This window comes from Saimiri boliviensis, chromosome 8 (assembly GCF_048565385.1).
Source record: "Saimiri boliviensis isolate mSaiBol1 chromosome 8, mSaiBol1.pri, whole genome shotgun sequence".
NCBI lineage: Eukaryota > Metazoa > Chordata > Mammalia > Primates > Cebidae > Saimiri > Saimiri boliviensis.
The window spans coordinates 109,175,406-109,194,798 of NC_133456.1; the positions used below are offsets into that span (position 1 = coordinate 109,175,406).

At 40.8% G+C, this 19,393-nt stretch overlaps 1 protein-coding gene across 2 annotated transcripts in view; it reads right to left on the minus strand.

Moving 5' to 3' along the window:
* The window catches only part of CDC123 (cell division cycle 123), a 44,736-nt gene extending 25,388 nt beyond the window's left edge, over positions 1-19,348 (minus strand). The window contains exons 1-6 of one of the 2 annotated variants that reach the window (XM_039479003.2): positions 19,180-19,348; positions 16,903-16,974; positions 10,736-10,793; positions 10,425-10,457; positions 4,428-4,523; positions 2,495-2,601 (exon numbers count right to left, since the gene is read on the minus strand). In XM_039479003.2, the coding sequence (XP_039334937.1) occupies positions 2,495-2,601; positions 4,428-4,523; positions 10,425-10,457; positions 10,736-10,793; positions 16,903-16,974; positions 19,180-19,253 (440 nt within the window). In that variant the 5' untranslated portion in view covers positions 19,254-19,348. The remainder of the gene's footprint in view (positions 1-2,494; positions 2,602-4,427; positions 4,524-10,424; positions 10,458-10,735; positions 10,794-16,902; positions 16,975-19,179) is intronic. The other variant, XM_039479006.2, reaches the window with a different exon arrangement.
* Positions 19,349-19,393: the final 45 nt, after the last annotated feature.

Below are 19,393 nucleotides of genomic sequence, written 5' to 3' on the forward strand. Positions count from 1 at the left end.
GCTCACGCCTGTAATCCCAGCACTATGGGAGGCCGAGGCAGGTGGATCACGAGGTCAAGAGATCAAGAACATCCTGGCCAACATGATGAAACCCTGGCTCTACTAAAAATACAAAACTTAGCCAGGCATGGTGGCGTGCGTCTGTAACCTCAGCTACTACGGAGGCTGAGGCAGGAGAATCACTTGAACCCAGGAGGTAGAGGTGACAGTGAGCTGGGATCATGACACTGCACTCCAGCCTGGGCAACAGAGCAAGACTCAGAAAAAAAAAAACAAAAACAAAGAAAGTTTATGAATTTGAGGAATCATAGCAAATATGCTGCCTTTGCCAACTATTGGGTTAGGCTGGGTAACTGTGACCAGTAAGCATGGAGAGGAAGTCTCCCAGGAGGCTTTCAGGAATGTTTTACTTGTTCACATACAGATCAGAATGAGGGGAAACATACCTAGCCCTCCTGTTTCTGGATGAGATATGGTCATGTCTTCATATGACAGATACTTGGAACTGTAGCAGCAATCTTTTAACCCTTAGGTGATAAACCCAAAGACCAAGCCACTAAGTCAAGGATGGCGGAAGGAAAGAGCCCAAAAGAGCATGGGTTCCTGGCGACCTTGGTGAGCCACTGAGTATTCCTAAAAATACCCAATCTCCAGACTCCTCGTTAAATAATGTTTTTTTTTTTTTTAAATCCCATGTGTGTAAGCTATTTTCAGCTGGCCTTCTGTTAACTTGCAATTCTGACTGTAACATATTTGTTTCTTTAGCCAAGTCAAGCCTCAAAATAGTATAAACATAATCTCATTTTTATGTTGTTAACTTTATACATATCATATATAACTATATATTGTAATATTAAATATTTTATTCTATAATATTTTAATGGGAAGTATTTTGAAAAGAATGAATCTATAACTTTATTAAGTGAAAGGACAAAGAACTTTTAGAATGGTGTTACCAAAATTATATTCTGGTTTTAGTTTCATCAACTAGCTGTGGAACCTTTAACAAATTACTGAACAGATTTAGGCCTCAATTTTCTAACCTATAGAAGGAAAGGGTTAGATCACTGATAGGATCCTGTCCAATCTAAAGAACTGTACTCCCAATTTCCTCTTTTAAGAGGCCTTTGTGACAAACACTCACCTTTAATGAGTTCTATCAATAAGGAATTTTTATGTAATGGCAACACTTCCCGTTATGCAACTGATTTATTAATTGCTAAGCAACTACCAACAGCTATTTCTAGACAAAAGTGATACATTAGTGGTGCCCAGCTAGAAATCTGAAAGCCCAGTGCTTGGCATTTGCTCCTGCCAGTTCCCAATCATTTATAATAGCAGAAGGATGGCATTCTGTGGGTAAACACTCTAAATCCAAGGCCTCAAACTCACTTGCTGATTTAACTTCCTTGCCATGCAAAAGTCAGAAAGTACCAAATGCAAAACAACAGACTGTTATTCATATCATCCATTGGAACATCTGTTACACAAAGACAAAAAGCAAGACGTGGCTTAAGAGGAGGCAGCAGTTCATCCAATTGCAAAGCTGATTTAAAAAACATCAGCCTCAGCATTAAAAGCAGTTTATTGTTAGTTCTGGAAAGGCAAAGGTGTCTTCCACTCTCACTGCAACTAACAATAAAGGCATATAAAATCCTTATCAGTTTAATTATCAAGGAGACAATATTTTCAGTGTAACATATTTTAAGACCTCTTAAAGCATTAGATATCAAAAAGCTTTACAATGGAAAACAGAGGCACAACTTTGTTCCACTTTTCAGAGGGTATCTCCTAGAATGAAAATACTACTGGTTACTAAAACAGACTACCGACACCTATGCCAACACGACCACAGACTGACAAAGTAAATGTCAAAAACAATACTTGGCCAGGTGTGGGAAGTTCACTTGAGCTCAGGAGTTTGAGATCAGCCTGGGCAACATAGTGAGACTCCGTCTCTATTACAAACACACACACACATTTTTCTATAAAACCAGAAACACCAATATAGGTAAAATCCTTATACAATGAACATGCAATACAACCACACTCATTGATGGTTACTTTCCTTTTTTTTTTTTTTTTTTTTTTGAGATAGACTCTTGTTCCCATTGCGCAGGCTAGAGTGCAGTGGCGTGAGTCTCCAAGTGTGAGCCACGGGGCCTGGCCATGACTGCTTTTATATTTCCTGTTTTTATTTAGCTGTAATCCCTAATTTGGCTTTTCTATGATAAACATCTATCAGTTTTATAATAGAAAAAAAAACATTTTATGGGCAGAGATACAGAAAGCCCTTAATATTTTGGGATATTCATTAGACACCATTTACTACAAAGGGAAAAGAAAGATCTGCTTTAACAGGTCATTTTAGCAATATGGCATAGCTTTGTTATATGGAGCTGTGGTTTATAATACACAACTAATGTAATTTCATCTAAAGAGAAATTTGCACAAATACTGAAACTATTGACATGAGAGAGTAAGAGATACTTACGGCTGAGTGAAGTCACGAGTGATGAAATCAGAACTCTTGAAAAGTAGAAAGATGTCGCTGAGGGACTGACATTTCAGAGAACTATTCATTGCTATCCAATACGCATCCTAAAGAACGAAGCACATGCTATTTAGTCTGTATTCCGTGTTGGCTGCTATGAAAGCTCAGGCCTACAAAATCAGTAACGCGTATCACCTCAAGGGTTTAAAGAAAAAAGTCAAGTAAATTTTAGCAGGCCAGGCACAGTGGCTCACACCTGCAAACCCAGCACTTTGGAAGGCCAAGGCAGGCGGATCGCTTGAGGTCAGGAGTTCAAAATCAGCCTGGCCAACATAGTAAAACCACGTCTCTACTACAAACACAAAAATTAGCCAGGCATGGTGGTGGGTGCCTGTAATCCCAGCTACTTGGGAGGCTGAGACAGGAGAAATGCTTGAACCCAGGAGGCAGAGGCTACAGTGAGCCGAGACCATGCAACTGCACTCCAGTCTGGGGAACAAAGAACAAAAGTCCATCTAAAAAAAAAATTAATGGTACCGTCAAAGGTTAAATTATGCTTCACAACTAAGAGTGCCAGCATTGCATTTCAGACACTCAGTTCTGAACACTGAGATGCCAGGGTCCTCACATTTCAGCCCAAGCCTGAAAAGCCTTGCTTTTATTACTGATAATAAAAGAGAGGGGAATGAAGTATCAGAAACACTGACATTTTGGCTACAAGATTAAGGTGGTAAAGAAATAGCCCGACCAGCTACTCTCCAAGAAAAGCGAGATCAAGTTCCTTCCTGCCTGTTTCTGGGGAGTGACAGCCGAACACCTGAACTTTGACGGCTGGAGCAGTTACATCCCACTTTTATCAAATCTGGGAGAGAAGGAGGTGGGATATTCTGAACCACTACAACTTTAAATGGTGAATGTCTCATACATATCAACAAAAGATGGGAAGGCAAAGGCGAAGGAGGAACAAAGCTCAGTGGAACATGCCTAAAAATTATAGATAATTACGTCATTTTAAAAACATGCCTCTCCTATAGACAGATCAGACACAGGACATAATATAATTTTGAGAAAAACAACTGCAAACCACTATCCAATTATTCACACTACATGGAAGAAAAGTACTAAAATACTGGAAAACAGCTCCCTCTGGGGAGTAGGAAGTGGTGAAGCAAAACACGTGTCAGGACCTGCTGATTTTCATAGCAAGCTTCCAAAACTATTTGGAATTTTAAATTCTTTACACATATAATTAATTTTAGAAGTAAAAACAAACAGTAAAAAATTAGATTAAGTACAAATTATCATTCATTTTAGAATTCAAAAAAAAGGCACGAGACAATTTTTGAAAATGCAAATAGGTCTCTGATTCCTTAAATAAGCTTTGCTGACATAAAACTGTTTTCTATTGGATTAAAACAACCAAAGGATTTTTTCACAAGCCTTTAACTTTCATAAAAATCTTGTCAATACAATAAAACACACACACAAAAAAAAAATGAAAAAAAATCTTGTCAATGCAGTATTAAAATAACAGGACACAATGGAAGGAAATATCAGTTGACTTCACCAATCATTCAATTTCCATAGCCTATGACACTTTTGTTTTTATTACTTTTCTACAGAGAAAAACTTCTCTGTTAAACTGAACAGCCATAGTTTTGAAAAGGGCAGAGTATGAATTTCCTCAGAATTCTAGAATAATCAGTGGCACAAGAGGTGGAAACTACCTTTTGGTAGAACACATAGTATTTCACAGACCCAGGAAGGTGTACAGCAAAATCAGGAAGGTAAATTAGTAGAGGGAAATTAATAATAAATTCCACAGTATTTTTCCTAGAACCAGGAATACACTTAGACCTTCTGTAGGGATACGAAATGAAATAGCAAAACAAAAAATATTCAAACAGTAGGAGAATTACTTATATGTTCCTACCCTTGGGGCACTCCAGTTAAGCTTAGGAAAGACACTGCCCCCGAGGGAATTGATAGCTTCCTGGACTTTAGTGTCAAACTCAGGAAATTCTGGTGCCTACAGAGAGAGAAGAAATCATTGGGCACATCAATATCATCACAGTATGTTTGGAAAACAAGATCAAAATCTCAAGGTTATAGTTTAGGGTATTAAAAACAGAATTTAGAATACAAACTACTATCAGAATTCCTGAACCCAGTTAAATAAAATCAGTGATCAAGTACATTTACCAAAAAGAGAAATAACCAGCTGCTTAAAATGACATTTTCCAATCAAAGCCTGCAAAGCTGAAATGACAGAAGTCACTAGGCTTCTGAGGACGTGAGGAAGAAAGGAATGGCTCTCTGTATACCAACATAAAACCAGTATTCATCAAGTGAAAAGAGACAAGTGGAGTATCACCTGTAGCTACACCCAGCTGTCAGAAATAACATCCCCATTTGAAGAAGCAGAAGCCCTTCCACTCGCAAGAAGAGTCTCAGACATACAGTATCCCCAAAAGCCATGGAGAGAATGAAAAATAATGTAGTAAACTATTTAAACACTGCTATTTCCAGACAAGTTTTAATACAAGCAAAACTCAAAATCTGAACCTTGGTCAAGTTAAAACGTTCCTTCCGTTCTGGATGATTTTAAAAATGCATATTTTATATGAGCAAATGACCAAAACATTCTGTGTGTTTGTTTCAACCTCGAAGTGAATAGAAACACTGCTGTTTAAGAGGAACTTAAGCCTGATGCCATTATGCCCTGCCTCGAGCCTGGGTCACTACCACAGGAGCCTATGAACATAAGCTAGAAAAAAAGGTAAGTAAGGAGCCCTCAAGAGACATAAAAAACAAAAACTAAGATTCTCCACACACTCATTAATTATCATTATGACCTGTAAAGAGGACTGCTGCCCCCTATCGGGCAACTGCAAGTTCTGAAAAAATGTGGTACTCAACTTCTTCCACAGCAAAAAAAAAAAAAAGAGTACATCTTCAATGAATTAAACTACAGATTCCAAGATTACATCAATTACATAGATCCCCAAGATCTAACCCAGTTATGTGAGAGAAAAAAGTGTCACAAGAATCTTAAGAAAAGACCAAATAAATGAGTTTTAAAACATGGTCATATATCCCCCCAAAACGAGAAACAGCTTTGAGCAAGAGGTTAGGGAATAAAGAAGATAGCTGAAGGCCCAATTAGGCTGCCTCTCTTTCTGTTACAGATAAATCTGACCTCTAGACTGCTTAACAACTGTATCTTTTAATTACTTAATAGGCTGCCCCTCTATCTTCCCCTAGACGATGAAATGAGACTAGAGTAATTCAGAGAGGCTTTCAAAATGAAGTCCTTTATTTCCCATTCCTCTCTCCCCATCCAAAGCAATTACGATTTATGTGAGACCAGTAATTTCCTTATAATGGCCTGCAGCAGCTGAGTTGGCTTCCCTACCACTCTAGCCATAAACCCCACTTCTCTAAGATCAGCACTGGCAGTATTTCCTATAAATGGCATTGTTGCACAAACTTTACAACATGAAAGGATTCAATCTTCAAAGACAAAGCAATTTAATTTTCCTATCCCATAAAACTTGACATTTTGGCCGGGCGCAGTGGCTCAAGCCTGTAATCCCAGCTACTCAGGAGGCTGAGGCAAGAGAATTGCCTGAACCCAGGAGGCGGAGGTTGCAGTGAGCCGAGATCATGCCATTGCACTCCAGCCTGGGTAACGAGAGTGAAACTCCATCTCAAAAAAAAAAAAAAAAAAAACAAAAAACTTGACATTTTAGGATTACTTTACATGTATGTCTGTCAAAAAATGTGGTCAGTTCCCTCAAATCCTCAAAATTACTCAACTTTAGGATAACCTGCCATAAGAATCTTAAAACAAATTTAAATTATAAAAAGTTTATGCACAGTCTGAAGTGCAAGACTATGTACTGTTTACATACAGCAGGACCTTCTAGGTTATCTGCGTTTAGCCAGGTGTGTGAGCTACTTTACAACATGGCAAATTCTAGGTAAGTGATACTGACATGAAGTAATTTTTATGGACCTGCAATTTCTATCTCATCTGGAAGAGGTCTAATTGTCTTTTCTCCCATACTGCAGGGAGGCAAAACCAGTTTTGCCTCATTAACATACTCATTTCAATATTCCTAATCTATATCTTTTCTTTGGATTCTCTTCTGAACCAGTTCTAACATCTGTCTGGTTCCCTCATGAGTTAAATAACACCTTTAACATGCATTGAAGAGTTTCAGATCTGTATGAGACTCATTATTTTACCATTTTCTATAAATTATCTATCAAAATCAGGGAACTAACACTGACAATACAGATCTTATTCAAAACGTGCCAATTGCCCTAATAATGTCTTTTATAGAAAAAAAAAATCGACACATTTCTTCTGGTCCAGGCATCCAGTCTAGAACTGTGGACTAAATATAGTTGTCAGGTCTCTTTAGTATTCGTCAATCTGCAGCAGTTCCTCTGTCTGTTGTTCTTAGCATCTATGACCTTGGCATTTTTGAAAAGTTCAGGGCAATTACTCTATCCAATTTCTAAAAGTTGAGTCTGTTGGATGTCTCCCGAGTAGACCCAGGTTGTGCAGCTGTGACAGCTGACATCCTTCCCATGCATCGTATCAGGAGGCATGCATGACAGGCCTGTCCCGTCACTGCCAAGGCTAATGCTGATCACCTGGCTGCCAGGTCTTTCCAGTGTAACATTACTATTTTTCTTTGTGTAAATAGTAATTTGGGTGAAGATACTTTGAGAAGATGAAAATATCCCTCCCTTCTCACTGTATATTCATCCACTAGTTTTAGTATCTATTTAATCAAATATTATTACAATAGTTGCCAAATAGTAATTCCTAATTCCATCATTCCTTCTACATGTATTAGTTGGTGCCTTGACTACTATAAAGACAAGCTTCCTCTTTTCCCCACTTACTTAATCACTTACATGTCACTATGGGAGCAACAATTCTTATTTTAGTCAATGGGTCACAACCTATTCCTGTTACTACACATGGATGATCCCTTATTCAAAATGGGTAAGATCGGAATCAGAAGTGTTTTGGATTTCAGAATATTTGCATATATACAATGGGATGGGACCCAAATCTAAACACAAAAGTCATTTACATTTCGTATACACCTTATGCACACGGCCTGAAGGTAATTTCACCTTTCCCTTGGGGAGGCTGAAGCATTGTGTCTGTGACCTGTCACATGAGGTCAGGTGTGGAATTTCCCACTTACGGTGCTCATAAAGTTTTGGGAGCTGGGCATGCTGGGACATACCTGCAGTACCTGCTACTCAGTAAGCTGAGGCAGGAGGATCACTGAAGCCCAGCAGTTTGAGTTCAGCCTGGGAAACACAGTGAGACCCAGTCTTTTGGATTTTGGAGCATGTGAGATTTTGAATTTGGGGATTAGGAATGCTCAGGCTGTATTTGTTATGATGCTCTTATTTTTAGACAGTGGGAGCCCAAAGCTGACTTCTGGCATCTTTTTGTCATGTCTCATCATTGTTTCAGGACTTCCGTTTCTGGCACAACAAGTTGTTGCAGGCTCATTTTTACTTTCCCAAACCCAGTCCTGAATATCTCTAAGAAGTTTCAATTCCGTTTAGTGGACAATGATATTTAGAAACCAAGATCAAGGTACCAGGTAAGCTCACTGCTACCACGATGTTACATGTCATTGATTCTAAAACTTCTTAGTGAACAGAGTTTGGTAAACACACACACACACACACACACACACACACACACACACACCCTTTTATACTATTAATTGCTGTATCTATCATCTTTATTATTTATTTATTATTTTGAGGCAGAGTCTCTCTCTGTCCCCAGGCTGGGGTGTAGTGGTACAGTAACGGCTCATTGCAACCTCTGCCTCCTGGTTTCAAGCAATGCTCCTTCCTCAGCCTCCCAAATAGCTGGGATTACAGGTGCCTGCCATCATGCCTAATTTTTTGTATTTTAATAGAGATAGGGTTTCACCAGGTTGGTCATGCTGACCACTAATTCCTTCCCTCAAGCGATCCACCCACCTTGATTTCCCAAAATGCTGGGATTACAGGTTTGAGCCATGGTACCCAGCCAATCTACACATATTTAAAAATGAGTTGATACTGACAATCCCCACCACTATTAAGATCCAGGTCAAATACCACTTGTCCCATCAGGCATTCCTGGTGTCCTCAGCTGTAACTGCTCTCTCTGATCTCACAGCACTGTCATCTCCCCATGCCTGTGTCACCTTTCCCCACTGGCTTACAAACTCCCTAGTGGCAGGCATCAAATCATATTTGTCTTTGTTCATCTCACAGAACCCAGTTTTAGTGCCCTGAGTATGGCAGATAGATAACATTTACATTACACTGAATGGAATTTTCATAAAAGGAGAGTGATCTGAATGGCATCTGGAGTAAATGAAACATGCAAACTCAGCCGGGCATGGTGGCTTGCGTCTGTGGTCTCAGCCCTTTGGGAGGCCAAGGCAGATGGATCATGAGATCAGGAGTTCAAGACTAGCCTGGCCAAGATGGTAAAACCCCGTCTTTATTAAAAATACAAAGATTAGCTGGGCCTGGTGAAGGGCGCCTGTAATCCCAGCTACTCAGGAGGCTGAGGCAGAAAAGTGCTTGATTCCAGGAGGCAGAGGTTACAGTGAGCCGAGATTGCACCACTGGCGGAGGTTACAGTGAGCTGAGATCACGCCACTGCATTCCAGCCTGGACGACAGAGCAAGATTCCATCTCAGAAAAAAAAGAAAAAGAAAACATGCAAACTTTCCACTTTGGCATCTACTGGCAGGCCTTCCCTTTTATACCCAAAGCAGTACATCGGTTTTGAGCAGCTCCACCTCTTTTTAACTTCTACCTTGGCAACCATATCTCTTTCATTAAAATAAACAAGTATCTTCTTATGCAGAGCTGGATTAGAACAAATCCTCCCTACAACTAGTTTCCTATATTGCTGCCTTTATATTTACATGTAAAGAATTCACTAAAAACCTTTCCCTTTTAACTCAAGGTGTGAGGAGTTTCATTCACCTATTTTTAGAAATAGATCATTTGCTTCCCTTACTCCTTTAAAAATATCTTCATTTAAAAAATTTTAGGCTGACTTTCACAATAACATGCTTATCCTGAAACATAATAATATGCTTGATCAGCTTCCACATTTTTATGTAAAACACTGGTAAAAGTCATATACCTCTCTACTCTTGCTTGAAAGAAACAGTAATTTTTATGCCATTTAAATATACTTGAGGCCAGGTGCTGTAATTCACAACTGTCATCCCAGCACTTTGGGAGGCCGAGGTGGACAGATCACATGAGATCAGGAGTTTGAGACCAGCCTGGCCAACATGGTGAAACCCTGTCACTACTAAAAATACAAAAGTTAGCTAGACATGGTGTCAGGCACCTGCAATCTCAGCTACTCAGAAGGCTGAGACAGCAGAATACCTTGAACCTGGGAGGCAGAGGTTGCAGTGAGCTGAGATCGTGCTACTGCACTCCAGTCTGAGTGACAGAGCAAGACTCTGTCTCAAAAACAAATTAACAAAGAAAGAAAGAAAGAAAGAAACTTGAATAAGGAAATACAGATTTTCCCTTTAATTTAGGTTCCATAAATTTAGAAATCTCAGAGTTTAATGACAGACATGACTCCTTCTTGCAGAGCTTCAGAGCTTCACAGAAATAAGTCAAAGGATCAAATAGGCCCTTGAAATACTTCCTTTGTAATCAAAGAGAAAAAGAGGGCAAATCATCCTTGCTTACTAAATGTTGCTTCAAGTTATTTTTCAAAATAGAAGCAATAGCCCACAGGGGAAATGATACATTAAATGGTAACTACATGGGAATTTAGAAAGGCATGCACTTAAACCTTGAGGCTAACCCTTTCGTGACAGGTGACAGCCTGAGTCTGCTGTGCTCTTACCGTAAGCGTGGCTGTGTTCTCATCATCAGACCACTGCATGAAAAAGAGGACGAAAACAAAACATTAAATTTAAAAACTGTACTGGGTTTCAAAATATATAGTGCTCTGTATAGTGCTCCATCCAAAAACTATAAATAAAACCAGAGACATCTTTTCCTGAACACAGTGTATGTGAAAATACATGTCAAAGTAAGATTCTCATGTAATTTCTCATTTGATCAGATATAAGGTAAGATGTAAAAGTCAGAACCGTCTCAGAGATCATTTAAATTAGAACTGTCTACAAGCAGATTATTTTATTTGGTACCAACCTGTATTTCTTCTGCTTCATCATCACTGTCTGGCTGAGAACGTGTTGGTGGGTCATCCCTAAAAAAACACAAAAATCAAGAAAGAAAAGGATTTGGGTACTGTGTGGTCATAATTTCAGGGGTACTAAATATATTTTTTAAATTAGCCTTAAAATCAGGCCAGGCGTGGTGGCTCACACCTGTAATCCTAGCACTTTGGGAGGCCAAGGAGAGTGGATCGCTTCAGCTCAGGAAGTAGATAACAGCCTGGGCAACATGGCAAAACCCTATCTCTACAAAAAAATAGAGAAATTAGCTGGGCAAGATGGGATGCGCCTGTAGTCCCAGCTATTTGCGGGGCTGAGGTGGGAGGATCACTTGAACATGGGAGGTCAAGGCTGCAGTGAGTTAAGATCGGGCCGCTGCACTCCAGCCTGGGTGACAAAGTAAAATGCTGTCTAATGATGAACGAATGCCTTAAAGTTAGAGAACAAGGCCAGTCACGGTGGCTCATACTTTTAATTCCAGTACTTTGGGAGGCTGAGACTGGAGAATTTCCTGAGCCCAGGAGTTTGAGACCAGCCTGGATAACACAGAGACTCTGTCTACAAAAAGTTTAAAAATTAGCCAGGTGTGGAGGAGTACACCTGTAGTCCTATTTAGGAAGCTGACACAGAAGGATCCCTTGAGCCCAGGAGTTTGAGGCTGCAATGACCTATGATCACATTGCTGCCTGGGTGACGGCAAGACCCTGTCTCAAAAAAAGAATAAAGAAATTAATAAGAGTACATTTGCATGAAGACATGACAGAATAAAACCCTTCTGCCCTGTTCTCAGATTATCATTAAAAACAAGTGAAAAAGAAAAATACTCCATCTCTGATAATACTGAGAACCATCTAGACTCTGAACCTCAGTATATGAGAAAGTTCTGACAAGAAAGGGAAGATTGAATAGGATAAAGAAAGACCCAGAAGGGAATGTCTGAAGAGCTGTCTACACAGCCAATGGAACTACTCTAGGGGCAAAACCAAGAATCTTTTCTTTGTACAATGAAAACAGGGTATGCGGGCTGGTGTCAGGAATTCACTGTGAATCTAGACTGAACCACTGCAAAGGCTGGGAGAGAGAGGGGAAAATCAATAGGCACACTGTCTTTGAAGACAAGCAAAGCAAGGTGTGGAGTCCTAGTTAGGGAAAAGGTGCTGGACTGGCGGGAGCAGGTGAAAGCAAAAAGAGAAGGCAGATAAGCTGTAAGTCTGCATTTCTTCATGGTCCAACACACACAGCCCTCCTGCGCAAATAACTCACCATACTCCCATGCCCAGCTTTCTCCAGATCCTCAACTGATAGAAAAATGCAAGTTAGCTCTCTGCAACCTTGCTGTTACCAGTACTGCACAAAGCCCTCTTAGGACACAACGCAAGCACTGTCTTATAAAATCTCCAGCAAGCCTCTGTCTCCCTGCAGTCAGCTCCTTTCTTGCTGACCTGCCCATTGCACCCCTGCGACCTATTTTCATACTTTCTCTAATAAATTTCCCTTTCTCTACCTCGAACTGTCAGTGAATTCTTCTTACCACCGACACCACTGGCCCCAGATAGTCACTGATCACCTGCAACATAAGGGCTAAAAAGGGCCACCCGGTAGCTCATCTTCATTGCCTAGAAGGAAGCAGAGGCTGAAAGAACTCAGAGGGAAGACTCAGAACACCAGCCGGGCCCCTCCTCAACACCCAAATACAAATAACTAGCCTAGGAAGAACTCCTATCATTGAGAAAAACAATCATAGTAAGAACCAACATAGCAGCTATGCAAAGACTAAAGAAGGAAAAGGAAGGGGAAGATTCTGGTTACCTTTCCATTTTAAAATAACTTCAAGCCTGCAATTGGATTGTTTGCAACTCAATGGATCAAAGTTTGAGGAGATGGCCACACCATTCTCCATGATGTGCTTACATCACACTGCATGTCTGGATGAAAGTATCTCACGTACTCCATAAATATGTACACTTACTATGTACCTATGAAAACTAAAAATTAAAATTAAAAAAATTCATTTATGTGTCAGTGTCACACACACCTTGTACACATGGCCCAAAGGTAATTTTATACAATATTCAGAAAGCAAAAATGTTACCATCTCAGCACCCATGTGGACAGATTGCAGATTTTCCAATTAGGGACGCTCAACTCATTTTACTATTTAGCCTTAAGGGAGACAAGGTCAAGAAAGGACTCGTGACCAAAAAGAGACAATGAGGATTAGTGACTGGAGGGAGCCACCATGTGCGTCGGACCCAATGAGCAGGCTCGGTCCAAGCATCCCCTTACTGTAAAGGCTTCCTGGATGAACCCAGCTTATGGCAATCATTTAAACCCCAAACATGACTTATCAGAATACTTGATGCTTTTTTTTTTTTTCTTTTTTGAGACAGAATCTCGCTCTATCGCCCAGGCTGGAGTGCAGTGGTCCAATCTCAGCTCACTGCAACCTCTGCCTCCCAGGTTCAAGTGATTCTCCTGCCTCAGCCTCCTGAGAGTAGCTACGGCTACAGGTGCACGGCACCATGCCTAGCTAAGTTTTGAATTTTTTTTTTTTTTTTTTGAGATGGAGTTTCGCTCTTGTTACCCAGGCTGGAGTGCAATGGCGCAATCTCGGCTCACCGCAACCTCCGACTCCTGGGTTCAGGCAATTCTCCTGCCTCAGCCTCCCGAGTAGCTGGGATTACAGTCACGTGCCACCATGCCCAGCTAATTTTTTGTATTTTTAGTAGAGACGGGGTTTCACCATGTTGACCAGAATGGTCTCGATCTCTTGACCTCGTGATCCACCCGCCTCGGCCTCCCAAAGTGCTGGGATTACAGGCGTGAGCCACCGCGCCTGGCCAAGTTTTGTATTTTTAGTAAAGACATGGTTTCACCATATTGGCCAGGATGGTCTCAATCTCTTGACCTCATGATACCGCCACCTCAGCCTCCCAAAGTGCTGTGATTACGGGCGTGAGCCACCATGCCCAGCCTGTAACATCCTTTATAATAAACCAGTAAACCTAAGTAAATATTTCTCTCAGTTCTGTGAGCTGCTCTGGCAAATGAATCAAATCCAAGGAGGGGGAACTCATTTCTAGCTGGCTGGTCAGAAGCTACCCGGGGGTTGCAACTGACATCAGAAGTTGGGGGGCAGTCTTGTGAGAGCGAGCCCTCAGCCTCCTCCAGGGAGACAGTGTCAACTGAACTGAACTGGAGGACCCCGAGCTGGTGTCTGCTGAAGAACTGATTGCTTGCTTGTCGGTGGGAAGAAAGCCCTACACATGTGGTCACAGAGGTCTTCTATGTTGATTGTTGTGGTGTGAGAACAGAGGAAAAAACAGCTTGTATTTTTTCCACTTACACAGACATAAAAGAATACATACTATGTAACTCCACTTTTATGAAATTCTAGTACTGACAAAAGTCAACTAAGGGACAAGAGAAACCTTTCTGGGGAATGAAAGCGCTCCACGTTTTGAATGGAGTGACGGTGAAATAGGCGTAACCATTCATCAAACTTGGCCAAGTTGTACACTTAAGATTCACGCATTTTATCGTCAATCATAATTTAAATCATACTTAAATTTTTTAAGTTTTTATCTGTAAAAATAACCTACTCTAAAATTACTAACCTTTCAAAATTCTCAAGAGATTGTGAGCTGTCAAAAAGGCTCAACGGACAATGCTTTTCTCAATCTGAGCAAATGACATCTTCATTCATCTAATTGTTCAATCAGAAGTCTGAGAGGAATTCTTGACACATCCCTGTCATCAAGTTCTGAAGGTGCAAGTCCAGGTCATCTGAAACCCACTTCCTCCACCCCAACTGTCACCATCTTAGTTCAAGCCACTAGCAGGTCTCACCCGGTCCAATGCAGTATCTTCCTAACCTGTCTTCCAGTCACCTACCACTGCTCAGAAACAAATCTGATAAAGTCATTCTCTTGCTCAGGGCCCTTCAACGCCTTTCTCAGAACAAATGCCAGCATCTTTAATGTGACTCCCACACACACATCCCTAACCTTTAGTGTCCTCCCCCATGTCATCAACTGTCAATTTCATGCCACTTACCCTTCGCTCACTCCCATACTCTAGCTACATGACCTTCTCCAAGCTTCCTGTGAGTCAAGATCTTCCAGGCCTACAAACTTCATTAATGCTGTTCCCGTCATCTGGAAGATTCTCCCCTTCGCCCTTCAAATGACTACATTCCCACCTCGGCCTCCCAAAGTGCTAGGATTACAGGCGTGAGCCACCCCGCCTGGCCCTGTTTAACGGTATTTAACATCAGTGCTTGCCTAAGCCAGAGGCCATGCAAACATCTGGCCAGTAAGAATCATCCCAGGAGCTCTTCAACATGTTTACACTACTGAGATCCACCAATCATTTTCTAATAATACAAGTCATTTTACTTATAGTCTCATTTATATAAGCTTATTATATATAAACTCATTTATAAAACAAACAGGTATATGTATTTGAGAACAATAAAACTGGCCAGGCATGGTGGCCATCTGCGATTACATCTGTAATCGCAGCACTTTGGGTAGCCAAGGTAGGTGGATCACCTCAGGTCAGGAGTTCAAGACCAGCTTGGCTAACATAGTAGAACTCCGTCTCTACTAAAAATACAAATATTAGCTGGGTATGGTGGTGCATGTCTGTTGTCCCAGCTAGTCAGGAGGCTATGGTAAGAGAATCACTTGAATCCAGGAGGCAGAGGTTGCAGTGAGCTTAGATCAAGCCACTGCACTCTAGCCTGGGTGACAGAGCAAGACTCCATCTTTAAAATACATATATATATCTGTAAATATCCCAAAGTTGAGACTTGTCTGACTTTCCTACTGTTTCCTTAGCCTCAAATTATTCAAAGTTAATGAGGCTCTACATTAATAATCTTCAGGTTATTGAGGGGCTGTGAATACCAAAAACAGAAATATAATCCAGAAAGCTACACTAAAGCCCATCAGGTAAAAATACGGGGTCCAGCTAATGTTACTGAAAACACACAACTCTTATCGTATTTCTATAGTTCCTCCACCCAACAAATGTCTCTCAAACTTCTCTGCTACATCAGGCACTGCTCCAAGAGCTGGGGTGGACAAATGGGCCAAGTCCCTGCTCTCATGACACTGTACTCTAATGGAACAATTAAGGGAATTATGTCAAGTGGAAGTACTATGCAGAAAAATGAAGGGAGTCAGGGCACAGGCTTATTGTCAGGCTCTTTTTGAAAGGCTGGTGAGCGCCACTCGTAACGTGACTTGTGAGCAGAGACTCAAATGAAAAAATAACAACCTCACTAAATCCTATGGTTCTTCAATGTTTTCAAGTTTGCGTCCAAAAGACTGAAATACATTAACTTCTTCCCTTTATTCTATAAATAGGGAAACTACCTGAACAGCTTCTAGAAAGTGGGGATGGGGCCACGGTAGGTCGAATAAAATGTTGAGAAATTAAATGATAAACCCTAGGAAAGCTTTCTGTTCAAAACAATGAGTTTCTAATCTTCAAAACTGAAGGGTCTCAAAGAATTTAAATGTGCACTTCCCCCATGCTGCTACCATCAGAAGGCAAAGTTGTCATCACACCTGTTTCCTAAAGACAGAGATGAAAGGAACCGCTCAATTTCACAACTCATAATTATTATTATTATTTTTTTTTTTTTGAGACTGAGTTTCGCTCTTGTTACCCAGGCTGGAGTGCAATGGCACGATCTCGGCTCACCGCAACCTCCGCCTCCTGGGTTCAAGCAATTCTCCTGCCTCAGCTTCCTGAGTAGCTGGGATTACAGGCAAGCGCCACCATGCCCAGCTAATCTTTTGTATTTTTTAGTAGAGGCGGGGTTTCACCATGTTGACCAGGATGGTCTCGATCTCTCGACCTCATGATCCACCCGCCTCGGCCTCCCAAAGTGCTGGGATTACAGGCTTGAGCCACCGCGCCCGGCCCAACTCATAATTATTAGAGGGAAAAGTACTCAGTGATGAAAATATTAACTGAGCACTGACAAGGAATACAAGACAAAGATCAGTACATCATTTTGGCTAGGGAAGAAAAAGAGCTAAAAGGAGACAATGGTACCTAAGCTAATTCATTCATTTTATGTGTATCTTTACAATAAAGTTTGAGAAATTTTTTTCTAATATACTTTACCTTCCTGAAACCACCAGAGTCCCATCATCGAGTAAATAATCCTTCACATTCTGAGGAAGTGGAAGAATGACACTAAAAAAAAAAAAAGTACACCAAAAAAGGCATCATTTTATAAGACCAACTCTAGGCAGAGAGAAAAATGTCCACATGTGATTAATTTTTGAATTACTTGTTTTAATATAAAGTAGAAAATATTAGTGCTGTACATTTGGTAGCAGCAGACATGGAATTGGAATAGTATGATTACCACAATGGTCTTTGTTGTAAATAACAACAAAAACCAGCCAAGTCCAAACAACCAGATGGAAATCACAATCTGAAAGCAACAACCTCAAAAAGAATCCGAGTGAGCACAACATTTCTGCATCTTTAAGAAATCAGAGACAAGCAGATTATTTGCTGCAACACAGGAAATGCAGCAAAACAAACCAGAAGATGACTAGCATTTGGTCACCTTCTAAAGACAGAGGGCAGGAGCAGAGTCAAGAGCTGGAAACCATTCTTTGGTTGGCAATAAGCACCAACCGCTAAGAATTCATAATACTTTTGGATGTGTTTTGCTGGCATTCTATTCAACTGATCATCAGACAGATAAAGCTGCTTAACTGGGCATGCTTTAGCTTAATTTGTTTCAGTTAATCATAATTAAGGATGGCAAAGCCATACTTGAAGTTACTTAAAAACTTATGGGATAATTTGTCTTTTACCTTGAAATAATAAATAATCAAAAATCCCTACCACAGATATCTAAAAGTGCTGCTATTATTTTGATCTTGAGGCATATATATTTTTTAAAGTGGAAAAGATTACAGCCTGCTTTCAGGGAGTCAACAGAACATCTATGCCAGGAGTCCCCAAACTATGTCCTGAGGGCCGCATGCGGCCCCCTGAGGCCATTTATCCGGCCCCCCGCTGCACTTCAGGAAGGGGCACCTCTTTCACTGGTGGTCAGTGAGAGGAGCACAGTATGTGGCAGCCCTCCAACGGTCTGAGGGACAGTGAACTGGCCCCCTGTGTAAAAAGTTTGGGGACGCCTGATCTATGCCTTATAATATGTCTCATTTATTTATGGAAAAAGCTTTTTCTGGCACATTACAAATAGTTTTTGTGCACACAAAAAAAAGAGTATTCATGGGCTACTTCAGTTTTTAAAATAAATATTTACCAAAGGTACGATTTCACATTCAAAAATCTAGTTCTTCCTTGGGCTTTTAAGTACATCTAACAATTCTTATTATTATGTTTGTAAATCTACTAAATTTTAACCAATTTCAAATGAGGCTTTGCAATTTAAAAGTCTCTTTAAAAATTTAAATTATATTTATAAACTACTCAATTTTCTTCTTTAATATGTCTATTGGCTGATTACAAATAAGCTTTCCTAAGTATATTACTCTTACAAAGCTAAGTAACGAAATTGTTAAATACAGTGAATCTAAGGTTCTACGACACATTCCAATACTATTTAAGAACTTGAAACTTTTCTTATCCATTTTAACTGACAATTCAAAGCCAATTACACAATTTTTCAAGTACATATCCGATCTTTATTGAACGAAACCATTATATAATGAATCAGCAATTACTGAAATGTTGGCTCAGAAAATCAGAAAGTGCCAACCCCTGATTTTCTATCAACACCTTCTAAAAACCTGACAGATGAAACTGCACATATTAACATTTACTGCCTACTTGATGCTTTTAAGAATATCTACATCGTGGAATAGTTAAATTTAACTAATTAACAAATGCATTGCCTAACAGTTATTTTTGTGGTGAGAACACTAACATCCACTCCGCGTTTTTCAAGAATATAACACGTATACCTTTATTAACTATAATCTCCATGCTTTACAACAGATCTTTGAACTTGTTCTCACATCTAACTGTAATTACATATTCTTTCACCTTCCCAAATCTCCAATGTCCAGGGTGGTGGTGAAAAGCAATTAAATCACCGGGTGGCCTTAGGCAGTGATCACCTTGCGCCTGGGCCATTCTAAAAGCAGTGTGGTGAACTCCCAAGCCTAAACTAGGTTAATCCACTCCTCCTCCCGCCTCCGACCCTCACTGAAACCCCAACTGACCCTCCTACCTCCCCAGCACACTCCCTGGCTCGCAACAGGACGCAGACAATTGCTGACCTGCTTCCCTCTGGACACACACCCGTCCATGCAGTCGCTATGAGGCCTGCAATTTTTTTGGATGGCGGTAAGATTCGCCCACAAGTCGCAGTTCCCTTTGGCCAGTTGGCCCGGCGAAACCCTCCCATCTCACCTCTTGATGGTAACGCCTCGGAAGAGCGGGTACCACGCGGAAAACTGACAGTGCAGCACATGCTCCTTCTTCATCCTCCAGCTGCGGACGCCGCTGCCTTTCCCTCTCCTGCCAGCACCCTCCCGGAACCCTGGGCTCCGGCCCCGGAAGTGCCCGCCGAGCTATTTTGGTTCAAGGACTCTTCCGGTCCCTAAAGCAAGAAGGAAGACGGAGA